At 48.6% G+C, this 14035-nt stretch overlaps 1 protein-coding gene across 7 annotated transcripts in view; it reads right to left on the reverse strand.

Moving 5' to 3' along the window:
- LOC137299633 (3',5'-cyclic-AMP phosphodiesterase 4C-like) overlaps positions 1-14035 on the reverse strand; it is a 221160-nt gene that overhangs the window by 54838 nt on the left and 152287 nt on the right. For 4 of the 7 annotated variants that reach the window (XM_067968539.1, XM_067968540.1, XM_067968544.1 and 1 more), the window contains 3 exons: positions 10767-10958; positions 9932-10012; positions 3286-3322 (listed from right to left, as the gene is read on the reverse strand). In XM_067968539.1, coding sequence (XP_067824640.1) covers positions 3286-3322; positions 9932-10012; positions 10767-10958 — 310 coding nt within the window. The remainder of the gene's footprint in view (positions 1-3285; positions 3323-9931; positions 10013-10766; positions 10959-14035) is intronic. The other 3 variants (XM_067968541.1, XM_067968542.1, XM_067968545.1) reach the window with 1 other exon arrangement.

Below are 14035 nucleotides of genomic sequence, written 5' to 3' on the forward strand. Positions count from 1 at the left end.
ACCTGCTCTCGTAGCCACAGTATTTATATGGCTGGTCCAGTTAAGTTTCTGGTCAATGGTGACCCCCAGGATGTTGATGGTGGGGGATTCGGCGATGGTAATGCCGTTGAATGTCAAGGGGAGATGGTTAGACTCTCTCTTGTTGGAGATGGTCATTGCCTGGCATTTGTCTGGCGCGAATGTTACTTGCCACTTATCAGCCCAAGCCTGGATGTTGTCCAGGTCTTGCTGCATGCAGGCTCGGACTGCTTCATTATCTGAGGGGTTGCGAATGGAACTGAACACTGTGCAGTCATCAGCGAACATCCCCATTTCTGACCTTATGATGGAGGGAAGGTCATTGATGAAGCAGCTGAAGATGGTTGGGCCTAGGACACTGCCCTGAGGAACTCCTGCAGCAATGCCCTGGGGCTGAGATGATTGGCCTCCAACAACCACTACCATCTTCCTTTGTGCTAGGTATGACTCCAGCCACTGGAGAGTTTTCCCCCTGATTCCCATTGACTTCAATTTTACTTGGGCTCCTTGGTGCCACACTCGGTCAAATGCTGCCTTGATGTCAAGGGCAGTCACTCTCACCTCACCTCTGGAATTCAGCTCTTTTGTCCATGTTTGGACCAAGGCTGTAATGAGGTCTGGAGCCGAGTGGTCCTGGCGGAACCCAAACTGAGCATCGGTGAGCAGGTTATTGGTGAGTAAGTGCCGCTTGATAGCACTGTCGACGACACCTTCCATCACTTTGCTGATGATTGAGAGTAGACTGATGGGACGGTAATTGGCTGGATTGGATTTGTCCTGCTTTTTGTGGACAGGACATACCTGGGCAATTTTCCACATTGTCGGGTGGATGCCAGTGTTGTAGCTGTACTGGAACAGCTTGGCTAGAGGCGCAGCTAGTTCTGGAGCACAAGTCTTCAGCACTACAGCTGGGATGTTGTCAGGGCCCATAGCCTTTGCTGTATCCAGTGCACTCAGCCGTTTCTTGATATCACGTGGAGTGAATCGAATTGGCCGAAGACTGGCTTCCGTGATGGTGGCGATATCGGGAGGAGGCTGAGATGGATCATCCACTCGGCACTTCTGGCTGAAGATGGTTGCAAACGCTTCAGCCTTGTCTTTTGCACTCACGTGCTGGACTCCGCCATCATTGAGAATGGGGATGTTTGCAGAGCCTCCTCCTCCCGTTAGTTGTTTAATTGTCCACCACCATTCACGACTGGATGTGGCAGGACTGCAGAGCTTTGATCTGATCCGTTGGTTGTGGAATCGCTTAGCTCTGTCTATAGCATGTTGCTTCCGCTGTTTAGCATGCATGTAGTCCTGAGTTGTAGCTTCACCAGGTTGGCACCTCATTTTTAGGTACGCCTGGTGCTGCTCCTGGCATGCTCTTCTACACTCCTCATTGAACCAGGGTTGATCCCCTGGCTTGTTGGTAATGGTAGAGTGAGGAATATGCCGGGCCATGAGGTTACAGATTGTGCTGGAATATAATTCTGCTGCTGCTGATGGCCCACAGCGCCTCATGGATGCCCAGTTTTGAGCTGCTAGATCTGTTCTGAATCTATCCCATTTAGCACGGTGGTAGTGCCACACAACAGGTTGGATGGTGTCCTCAGTGCGAAGACGGGATTTCATCTTCACGAGGACTGTGCGGTGGTCACTCCTACCAATACTGACATGGACAGATGCATTTGCGACAGGTAGATTGGTGAGGACGAGGTCAAGTAAGTTTTTCCCTTGTGTTGGTTCGCTCACCACCTGCCGCAGGCCCAGTCTAGCAGCTATGTCCTTCAGGACTCGGCCAGTTCGGTCAGTAGTGGTGCTACCGAGCCACTCTTGGTGATGGACATTGAAGTCCCCCACCCAGAGTACATTTTGTGCCCTTGCTACCCTCAGTGCTTCCTCCAAGTGGTGTTCAACATGGAGGAGGATTGATTCATCAGCTGAGGGAGGGCGGTAGGTGGTAATCAGCAGGAAGTTTCCTTGCCCATGTTTGACCTGATGCCATGAGATTTCATGGGGTCCAGAGTCAATGTTGAGGACTCCCAGGGCCACTCCCTCCTGACTGTATATCACTGTACCGCCACCTCTGGTGGGTCTGTCCTGCCGGTGGGACAGGACATACCCAGGGATGGTGATGGAAGAGTCTGGGACGTTGGCTGAAAGGTATGATTCTGTGAGTATGGCTATGTCAGGCTGTTGCTTGACTCGTCTGTGGGACAGCTCTCCCAATTTTGGCACAAGTCCCCAGATGTTAGTAAGGAGGACCTTGCAGGGTCGACTGGGCTTGGTGTTTTGCCATTGTCGTGTCCGGTGCCTAGTGGTCCGATGCCGGGTAGTCCGTCCGGTTTTATTCTTATTATGACTTTTCGTAGCGAGATGTATCGGGGCTATTACATTCTGAATCTTCTCTTCATGTAAAATTTTTTTGAAAAGACTTGGATTTATACAGTGTCTTTCATGCTCTCAGGACGTCCCAAAGCGCTTTACAGTGAAGTGTAGTCATTGTACACTGTAGATATGTTAAACTGAGATTCTATCTACTCTCAGGTGGACGTAAAAGATCCCGCCGCCACTATTTTGAAGAAGAGCAGGGGAGTTCTCCCTGGCGTCCTGGTCAATATTTATCCCTTAACCAACATCACTTAAAAAAAAGGGTTATCTGATCTTTATCTCATTGCTGTTTGTGGGACCTTGCTGTGTGCAAAATGGCTGCTGCGTTTCCTACATTACAGCAGTGACTGCACTTCAAAAATGTACTTAATGGGCTGTAAAGCGATTTGGGACGTCCTGAGGTCGTGAAAGGTGCTATAGAAATGTAAGTTCTTTTGCTCTTTTCTTTCTTTTCCTTCCTGCTAGAGTCTATAAGTTTTTAAAACTCACAGTGCTATATAAAGGCAAGGCTTTCTTTTCTTTCTGTTCCAAAGGCACAGCACTCTGGCGATTCTGTGGCACTTGGAGTGGCAGGAGGCAAACTTGTAATCGTCACCACGCAGTCAATTCCTTCCATTTCAGGAGGAGGGGAGGAGCTGAGAGACCGCCTCCCCACAAGAAGAGCAAGGGGAAAATCAGTGCAGGGACCAACCTGCACTCACTGCCCCATTACACCCCCACCTACATCCCCTAGTGGCCAGACACTGGCAGAGAGAAGGAAGCAGATTCCTCTGCCTCTTAGTCAAGGCCTGGACTGTGCCAGGGAGGCAATCTAAAGAGGAGAGAGGGAAATAAAGTATAGCTCAGTTCCTTTTCCGTCTTTCAAGCAGAGATCCAAATTGTCCTACTTACCTGAGCAAATGGGGTCACAATCATGTCTTCTGCATGGCTGAATAGAAAAACAGATTAACAGAGTTAGAACATAGACTATAGATATATTGAACACAGTGCCTCCTTACACTGAACAACGACTACACTCAATGAACACAGACTGAACACTTCGATTATAGAGTTACACACATTGACCATAACTTTACACAAATTGAGCACAGATGTATATAACTAAACACTGGCTCTACACATATTGTACATAGAGTCCACACACATATTGTACATAGACCGTACATATATTGAACATAGAATTTACACACATTGAACATAGACAGTATACACATACTCAACATGGAGTCTACACACATTTATCATAGACTACATATATTTAACATAGAATCTACACAAACTGAACAGAGATTGCACACACATTGAACGTAGATTGTACACACATTGAACATAAGACTGGACACACACTGAACACAGCTTCCCTGGAGTACATAACACATTGCGATTTAGCAAAGTAGCAAATGAGTTGCTGGTTCGTCCATAAATCGGTTGCACTACATTCTGAAGCTGCAATCAGATGAGGGTCTGTCATGGGGTCAGTTGTTAATTCTCACCCAGCTGGTCCTCCTCCCACGTCAGGACCCTTCTACCCTTCCAACTCGCTGTGCCTAAGCTCTGGTCATTGCTGTACAGCAAACAGATAGTGGCTGGAATTTGAGGCCGCAACATATCTCAGGGAAGATTTTCAGCTGTAACAAATATGGATGTATGGCTCCATGGTATTACACAGGATGGAACAGACGCTTGGAGGCACAAGCCCAGGTGGGGAAGCTTTCTCTCACTCCTGGACAACATACAAGAAAAGCTTGTCGTCTGACATGAAGTTCCTCTCTCACCTCTCTCTACTTCACAGGATTATATTGATTCCACCATGGCCAGTGCTCCTCAGAACATTCCTCTCTTGTTCCTCCTACACAGGCTCTTAATCATCTATATCCTCACTTTGTTGAAATCAGGACTCCACGCACATTTCTTACTCTAACTTATTTCCCAAAGCCTCAAAACTGTTGAACACCTCATCTCAGTGGGTAACTGAGTCAGAAGGACGTGGGTTCGAGCCCCACCCCAGAGACTTGAGTAGCCTACACTCCCAGTGCAGTACTGAGGGAGTGCTGCACTGTCGGAGATGCTGTCTTTTGGATGAGACATTAAATCAAGGCCCCGTCTGCCCTCTCAGGTGGATGTAAAAGATCCCATGGCACTATTTCGAAAAAGAGCAGGGGAGTTCTCCCCGGCGTCCTGGCCAATATTTATTCCCAACCAACATCATTAAAACAGATTATCTGGTCATTTATCACATTGCTGTTTGTGGGATCTTGCTGTGCGCAAATTGGCTGCCACATTTCCTACATTACAACAGTGACTACACTTCAAAAAAGTACTTCATTGGCCGTAAAGCGTGTTGGCACGTCCTGAGGTCGTGAAAGGCGCTATATAAATGCAAGTTCTTTCTTTCCCTTCCTGCTAGAGTCCATAAGTTTTTAAAACCCAAGGTTGGCACCACCTGATGTCAATCTCTCTCCCACTGTTTTTTTTCAGCCTTGTAGGTGTCCTGCACTGTGGGCCTTGGGACTTCACTGAGACTTCTAAATACAGCCATTTAGAAAAAAAAAACCCTAGTAATGACAGGTTACGGAGCGAGTCAGCCTGGTACTGGCAGGAAGCCAAGAGAACAGGAGGAGAAATAAATGTATAACGGAACAGTGGGCCGGGAAAGAAAGAAATTGAGGCTACTCGATAATATTGAACAGGAGCTTCCGATTTAGGAGTGGGCTTCTCAAGAACCCCTCAATCACCAACAATGTCGCTTTTGTTATGTATCCCTTAGAACGGTCTCCATTTACTTCTGTAGGACGTGTTGTACGAGACAGGTACATTGTAACACATCACATCGTAACACATCACGTCACACGATGTCTCACCTACTTGTACCTACCTTAGGAAGTGGTCTTTTGTCGGTCATTTCTCCAGGTCGAACCAATCAGAGATGGACATTGGAATATCCACATAATGGGCAGAATGTGTCAAACCTCATCTCCATGAACACACTAACTCCTACTCTAATTGAACACAAGGATGAGAGTTTTAAAATTGAGGCGTTCCCAGACCCGGAGCCAATGTAGGTCAGCGAGCACAGGGGTGCTGGGTGAACGGGACGGGCAAGTTTGGCCCTAAGCTCTGGAATTCCCCTCCTAAACCTCTCCGCCTCTCTACCTCTCTCTCCTCCTTAAAACCTACCTCTTTGACCAAACTTTTGGTCACCTATCCTAATATCTCCTTGTGAGCCTCGGTGTCAAATTTTGTCTGCTAACGCTCCTGTGAAGCAGCTTGGGACGTTTGTGCTACGTTAAAGACGCTACGTAAAGGCAAGTTGTTGTTGATGACTGAAGGCACGGCCGCCAGTGGTGGGGCGAAGAGTGTGGGGGAAGCACTCTCGGTGTCTATCGGTACACGTAGCACGGACACAGGCAGAAAAAAATACCTGAAAAGACCTCTAATGAAAATCTGGAAGAAAAGTTGTTGGATGAGATGAGGCCATTAGGCCCTTTGAAACTCATCCCTCTGAGACCCAACTCTCCCCACTGTAACTTCCTGCTGCACTTTGATGCTCCAAGATTTTACCTCCACCCTACCCGGCAAAATTATCCCAAGTCACTTTTCACTTATGGACTTCTCCCTAATCTCTGTTACAAATTTGTTTTCCACTCATATAAAGAATTAGTCTCTGGCCCTAATTTCTCGACTGTGAAGTGATGTTCTGGATTTTTCTTACCCGCACCATTTAAGATTTTATTCACCTCTCAGCAAGGTCCTTCTCTTTAGCCACTTTCTTTCTACACTGCTCAAGCCCAAGTTTCTGCCTCCTCTCCTTCAGACACATTCCACAACTTGGCAAAACAGACATCACGCATTAAAGTACAAGTAAATCACAAGGCCGGACGGTTAGTTTTTTTTTTCCTCGCAAATAAAAATATAAGCAGAGAAAGACAAAGAAGGATGTTTTCTCTTTAGAAATTCTGCCAGAAATGGCTGAATAGGATTGATACCAGGGCCTAAAAGCTGCAGGCCATTCAGACTGATGAGTCCAGATTTCAGGAGCTCAGTGTTAGACCGAAGGAGTCAAAGTGGAATCTCCTGCCCCCAAGATATTTTTTAACTGGGATCCGAGATTGTTTTAACTAAATGTTCTGATGCACTAACCCCTTTTTCAAAAAAAAGTCTATTTATTTTTCTCGATTTTCTAATCTCCACTTCCAAAGATTCTGACTGTTGTTCAGTTACAGTTCCACAGGGGTAAGGTTCCACAGAGGATACAGTTCCACAGGGTGTACAGTTCCACAGGGAGTACAGTTCCACAGGGAGTACGGTTCCACAGGGAATACAGTTCCACAAGGGTACAGTTCCACAGAGTGTACAGTTCCACAGGGTGTACAGTTCCACAGGGTGTACAGTTCCGTAAGGGTACAGTTCCACAGGGGATACAGCTCCACAGGGGATACAGCTCCACAGGGTGTACAGTTCCACAGGGTGCACAGTTCCACAGGGTGCACAGTTCCACAGGGTGTACAGTTCCACGGGGTGTACAGTTCCACAGGGAGTACAGTTCCACAGGGTGTACAGTTCCACAGGGTGTACAGTTCCACAGGGAATACAGTTCCAAAGGGTGTACAGTTCCACAGGGAGTACAGTTCCACAGGGTGTACAGTTCCACAGGGAATACAGTTCCACAGGGAGTACAGTTCCAAAGGGTGTACAGTTCCACAGGGAGTACAGTTCCACAGGGAATACAGTTCCAAAGGGTGTACAGTTCCACAGGGAATACAGTTCCACAGGGAGTACAGTTCCACAGGGAATACAGTTCCACAGGGAGTACAGTTCCACAGGGGATACAGTTCCACAGGGGATACAGTTCCACAGGGCATACAGCTCCACAGGGGTACAGTTCCACAGGGTGTACAGTTCCACAAGGGTACAGTTCCACAGGGAGTACAGTTCCACAGGGAGTACAGTTCCACAAGGGTACAGTTCCACAGAGTGTACAGTTCCACAGAGTGTACAGTTCCACAGGGTGCACATTTCCACAGGGAGTACAGTTCCGTAAGGGTACAGTTCTACAGGGGATACAGTTCCACAGGGTGTACAGTTCCACAGGGAGTACAGTTCCACAGGGTGCACAGTTCCACAGGGAATACAGTTCCACAGGGAATACAGTTCCACAGGGTGTACAGTTCCAAAGGGAATACAGTTCCAAAGGGTGTACAGTTCCAAAGGGTGTACAGTTCCAAAGGGTGTACAGTTCCACAGGGAATACGGTTCCAAAGGGAATACAGTTCCACAAGGGTACAGTTCCACAAGGTGTACAGTTCCACAGGAAGTACAGTTCCGTAAGGGTACAGTTCCACAGGGGATACAGTTCCACAGGGAATACAGCTCCACAGGGGTACAGTTCCACAGGGAGTACAGTTCCACAGGGGATACAGTTCCACAGGGGATACAGCTCCACAGGGGTACAGTTCCACAGGGGCACAGTTCCACAGGGGATACAGCTCCACAGGGGATACAGCTCCACAGGGGTACAGTTCCACAGGGGTACAGTTCCACAGGGGATACAGTTCCACAGGGGATACAGCTCCACAGGGGTACAGTTCCACAGGGGTACAGTTCCACAGGGGTACAGTTCCACAGGGGCACAGTTCCACAGGGGCACAGTTCCACAGGGGATACAGCTCCACAGGGGATACAGTTCCACAGGGGTACAGTTGCACAGGGGTACAGTTCCACAGGGTGTACAGTTCCACAGGGTGTACAGTTCCACAGGGAGTACAGTTCCACAGGGGATACAGAATCACAACAGGCCGTGCAGTCAGTCACTGAGACCTCAGGAGATAACCTTCCCTTTTTATCGCACTGATAGGCCGTTGGATACTTTGGAGCCTCTCTACTGTGTCCAGTTAGGATGTGAACTCTCCACTGGGCACACAGCTCAGTCTAACCCTCCGCGAGGGAGGGATATAACTGTTAAATCACCCAAAACTCTGCACCAACCAATCTGTAAACCTTCAGTGAGGCGAGTGATGAGTTATGGTCCAATTTCCAGTGAAACAGAATTTCTGCAACAATCCTTCTTGTCTTTTATCAGTTTTTACCGGATAGTTCAGGAGGGGTGGGGGGGGTTAGGTTGGGGGGTGAGGGTGGGGGGGTGAGGTTGGGGGGTGAGGGTGGGGGGGTGAGGGTGGGGGGGTGAGGGTGGGGGGGTGAGGGTGGGGGGGTGAGGGTGGGGGGGTGAGGGTGTGCAATGGTTAAAGTGAATGGGACAGAAGGGTCCTGGTAAACAGGAGTAATATCGAACGTGTCCTAGTGAGTATCTCCTGACCTGTTGGTGTGTGGAGTTGAGGGGAGTTTGAGACGTCGACATCCCTTGGGAATGAAGATTAGAATCTTACTCATTTTGAATCTATGTCCACTGAGGGAGAAGCCAATGGAATAGAGAATTGAGTGGGGTGTAAAACTGGCAGCTGATTCGCTATCGCCTGTTTTGCCCAAGTCAGATTTCACTCCCATTGTCCTGTCAGCTTTAAGATCTTTAGACCAGGACCCCTGGGTCATCCTCTGATCTCTGGAACATGGAAGTGTAGTATATCTAACATCCAGATGCAGCACATCCAATGCAACGTAACACAAAGCATGAGACACAATGTGCGGTAAATCCAGCACAATACATGTCTAATGTTGGGTGGATGATCTTTGAGGCTTCTGCTGTTGAATGTGTCATTGGTCTAACATGAAATGTGTCATGCGTCTAACATGGAGTGTGTCTTGCGTCTAACATGGAATGTCGTGTGTCTAATACGGAGTGTCTTGCGTCTACCATGGAGTGTCATGCGTCTAACACGGAGTGTGTCTTGCGTCTAACATGGAATGTCGTGCGTCTAACACGGAGTGTCTTGCGTCTACCATGGAGTGTTGTGCATCTAGCATGGATTGTTGTGTGTCTGACATGGAGTGTTTTGCGTCTAACATGGAATGTGTCGTGCATCTAACATGGATTGTGTTGTGCATCTAACATGAAATGTGTCATGCCTCTAACATGGAATGTGTCGTGCATCTAACATGGTGTGTTGTGTGTCTGATGTGGAGTGTGTCTTGTGTCTAACATGCGGTGTCTTGTGTCTAACATGGTGTGTTGTGTGTCTGATGTGGAGTGTGTCTTGTGTCTAACATGCGGTGTCTTGTGTCTAACATGCAGTGTTGTTTGTCTAACATGCAGTGTCTTGTGTCTAACATGCAGTGTCGTGTCTAACATGCAGTGTAACATGTCCAAACAGTTCACTCTCGGGCTGGAGGGACGGAACCAAAGTCTTGTCTGTAGCAATGGTTCAGATTTTCACCTTTGACCTCAGGGTACATTACCTCCAAACAGCTCTTAGCGGTAGTTATAAAAAAAGGCCCTCAAAAAATGTAACCTGACTATGAAAAGGCCAGGTCTGTGCTCCCCACTCTCTCTCCTGGTCTCACACACCAATACTCAGGTCAGTTTTGCCTCAGGGTTAGTAGACTGTGATAAGGTGGCAAGACTGGCAACTAAGTTCTTACTTACTTTCCGAATGTCAGGGCAAGGACAGGCTCTGAGCGGCGTGAAGCTAAAGCAGGTCTTGGATGAGCCTTGAAATAGTTACTCCTGGTACCGGGTTGTGGGGGCAGAGGGTGGGTGGGGGGTGGAGAAAGGCCATTGGAGACAGTCAGTTATTTGTTATTCCCCTCCCCTCCCCCACACTGGTCACATCCTGTTTACTGAACGCTTTCAAAATCAACTTCCTCCCACAAACTACTCACAATCCCCCTGCTGCCTCCGAGCCAACTGAAGCTTGGTGGGGTTGCCAACCCTCCAGGATTGCCCTGGAGTCTCCAGGAATTAAAGGTTAATCTCCAGGACACTGTCGGCAGCAAATACCCAGGGAGAAGAAGTTTTTTTTTTCATTTTCTTTGAACACTTTTGTTTATTGGTTCTAAAAATATTGAAGATGGGGAAAGTCTGTTTGACTGATGGTCAAGAATCATCCAATTGGGTAACGAGGATTCTGTTCGCTTTGCAATTGGCCCGGGGAAGGCGGAGCGTCATGAGGATAGACCAATGGGAGGAGTGGGAGGTCATGAAATGAAACCTCCAGGAATACGTTCAACCAGAGTTGGCAACCCCCAGAGGTGTCGGAGCTCCCTGTAGCTGGCTGCCCGAGTCCAGCCGCTGCTGCTTCTCACCCATGCCCTCCACAGAGGGCCTCCAGAGCCGGTCTCCAGAGAGGCCCTCCAGAGCAGGGCCCGAGGCCTGGTCCTGTCGCTAATCAAGCGAGCCGCTCATCGCCTCCTGATTCCGGACAAGAGAGTCGATCAGTAAAACTAACACTGAATGGAGTAAAAACAATGCTGTCACTCACATTTCGCTGGCGATGGAGGAGTTCCGAGACATGTTCTTCGGGGAGATGTCGTAGTCGCTGTCGGAACGGTACAGGAACGACTCCCGCCGCTGGCTGTGGGCGAAGTTTGCCTGCAGAACCAGCCCCGAGCTGGGACTGGTCTGAGGGTCGAGCGGGCTGCGTCCGGCGGACAGGCCATTCTCCACGTCGAAGCTGCAGAGGAGGGAACGAGCGGCAGGTTAACGCGGAGCAGTGGACTCGGGCGGTTTTTCTTCGATCCGATCGGGGTGAGGGGTGTTGCTGTCCGGTGTGGGGGGGGGTAACATCTCAGCCCTTTCTCCATTCACCGCCCTGCCAAAGAAGCCCCCACAGGCCAGATACACACCAGCTCCGCACCTGCCCCACCGATGGGCTTCAAGTTGCTTTGTGAACACTCCACAACGTAACCTCCCCTGCTTATAGGAGCAGGAGGAGGCCATTCAGCCCCTCGGGCCTGCCCCGCCATTCAATCAGATCATGGCTGATCTGCACCTCAACTCCATTTACCTGCCTTAGCTCCACATCCCTCGATACCCTCAACCAACAAAAATCTATCGATCTTAGTCTTGAAAGCTCCAATTGACCCCCAGCATCCACAGCCTTTTGGAGGAAGAGAATTCCCAATTTCCACTCCCCTTCGTGTGTAAAAGTGTTTCCTGATTTCACTCCTGAACGGCCTAGTTCTAATTTTAAGGTTATGCCCTCTTGTCCTGGACTCCCCCACCAGAGGAAATAGTTTCTCAGCATCAACCCCATCAAATGCTTTTAACATTTTAAACGCCTCGATCAGCTGGAGTATTGTGTCCAATTCTGGGCACCGCACTTTAGGAAGGATGTCAAGGCCCTGGAGAGGGTGCAGAGGAGATTTACTAGAATGGTACCAGGGATGAGGGACTTCAGTTATGTGGAGAGACTGGAGAATCTGGGGTTGTTCTCCTTAGAGCAGAGAAGGTTAAAGTGAGATTTGATAGAGGTGTTTAAAATTTTGATAGAGTAAATAAGGAGAAACCATTTCCATTCGAAGGAGGTTCGGGAACCAGAGGACACAGATTTAAGATAATTGGCAAAAGAACCAGAGGGGAGATGAGGAGAATCTTTTTTACACAGTGAGTTGTTATGTTCTGGAATGCACTGCCTGAAAGGGAAGTAGATTCATTAGTAACTTTCAAAAGGGATTTGGATAAATACTTGAAAAGGAAAAATTTGCAAGCTATGGGGAAAGAGCAGGGGGAGTGGGACTAATTGGACAGCTCTTTCAAAGAGCTGACACAGGCACGATGGGCCGAATGGCCTCCTTCTGTGCTGTATGATTCTATGACTAATGGAAATCTTTTAAGAAAACATTGTGTGTGTGCAAAATGGGCTTGTTCATACACGATTCAACATTTTTCTTTTCAAATGCAGCAAGTGAAAACCAGATTATTTTCCAGCCAGTTCCGAATGATCAAAGTGACCTCGAAATTGTGACCGAGCGGCTTGCAACCTGCTGGACGCAACAAAGGAAAGGTCCCTCGGACGATCTCACCAACTGACCCAAACCTACCTCATCCCAAAATAAAATCCAAATGGGCGTTTACTTACAAAATCCGTCTTGACACTTTCCCCACTGCCAGTTCCTCTACTACATGTGGAAGGCAGCCATTTTAATAATGTCTCCCCCCTCCCCCAACACTCAGGAACAGGAGGAGGCCATTCAGCCCCTCGAGCCTGTTCCGCCATTCAACTAGATCACGGCTGATCTGTACCTTAACTCCATCTACCCGCCTTGGTTCCGTAACCCTTAATACCCTTGCCTGACAAAAATCCATCGATCTCGGTTTTGAAATTTTCAATTGAGCCCCAGACTCAACAGCTTTTTTGAGGGAGGGAGCTCCAGATTTAATTCAGCGCTGTTTCACAAAACCAGATCAGTCTCTCACTCTCTCAGTGGCTCTCTGCCCCACACTCTAAAAATAGACGTCAACTAACGTCATCAATCTGCCAAGCAGGCTGCGGAATCATCTTGTTTTAATTTCACCTGCTGTTCAGATTCCATCTAGCGGGAGAGTCCCTTTTCTTCAAAGAACAGCAGTTGTACTCAAGGTTTCACTTCCCTCTCCTTCCTTAACACTTGTGCGCAAATCACAATCAGATGGCACTGAATGTAAAATACAATATCCGTGTTGCTGAACGGACCTGAAATTCAGACATCGCAGTGAAGTCTTTAACTCCAAACATTCCCCTCTGCTGTGGCTCAGTGGGCAGCATTTCTCGCCTCAGAGTCAGAAGGACCTGGATTCGAGCCCCATAATCTAAGCTGACACTCCTGGTGCCTGTTCTGAGGGAGCGCTGCACTGTCGGAGGTGCCGTCTTTCGGATGAGATGTTAAACCGAGGCCCCGTCTGCCCTCTCAGGTGGATGTAAAAGATCCCATGGCCACTATTTCGAAGAAGAGCAGGGGGAGTTCTCCCCGGTGTCCTGGCCAATATTTATCCCTCAACCAACATCACTAAAAAATACAAAATATCTGGTCATTTATCTCATTGCTGTTTGTGGGATCTTGCTGTGCGCAAATTGGCTGCAGTGTTTCTCTACATTACAACAGTGACGACACTTCAAAAGTACTTCATTGGCTGTAAAGTGCTTTGGGGCGTCCTGAGGTCGTGAAAGGTGCCATATAAATGCAATTTCTTTTTTCCTTTTAAGAGAACGCAAAATAATTACCCACAAGACCTTGTGGTCAGCAGCGAAGACGGAGGGGAACGATTACATCAGCGAGTCACAGGCCCAGCTGAATGACACGACGAAAGCAGAGGCCTTCGCAAAAGATGGTGGGAACGGCCACCATCTGTCGCACCCCGCAGTGCAGACCAGAAGGCCCTAAAGTGTCAACACCTGCCAGTCGATGCTGATCCCAGCCGGGGGCAAAGGCCACAGTGGGAGTTCCAGTCGGCCTCAGTACCATTTGAGTAGGGAAGGGATGAAAGGTATATATATATCTCAGCCAGGGTTCACTTGGCCTGGTCGCTATCCAGTGAGCATCCCCCCACCTCCCCCACCCCTTTGCCGGACGTTACTCCTGTGAGGCCAGGATCAGACTTGGCTGAGAGGGCTTCCTCCCACAGTCGAATGGCCTCCAGCACTCCGTGCCCGGAACAAAAAAAAATCAGGGCGATAAGTTCGACCTTGCTGGTGTCACCTAAATCCTGAGAACAAATAAGCAAAAGCTTCACTCCCCTGTCTGTACAGAGCTAACTGGATTGGCAGTAGGG

Source organism: Heptranchias perlo, chromosome 29 (genome assembly GCF_035084215.1).
Source record: "Heptranchias perlo isolate sHepPer1 chromosome 29, sHepPer1.hap1, whole genome shotgun sequence".
Classification (NCBI taxonomy): domain Eukaryota; kingdom Metazoa; phylum Chordata; class Chondrichthyes; order Hexanchiformes; family Hexanchidae; genus Heptranchias; species Heptranchias perlo.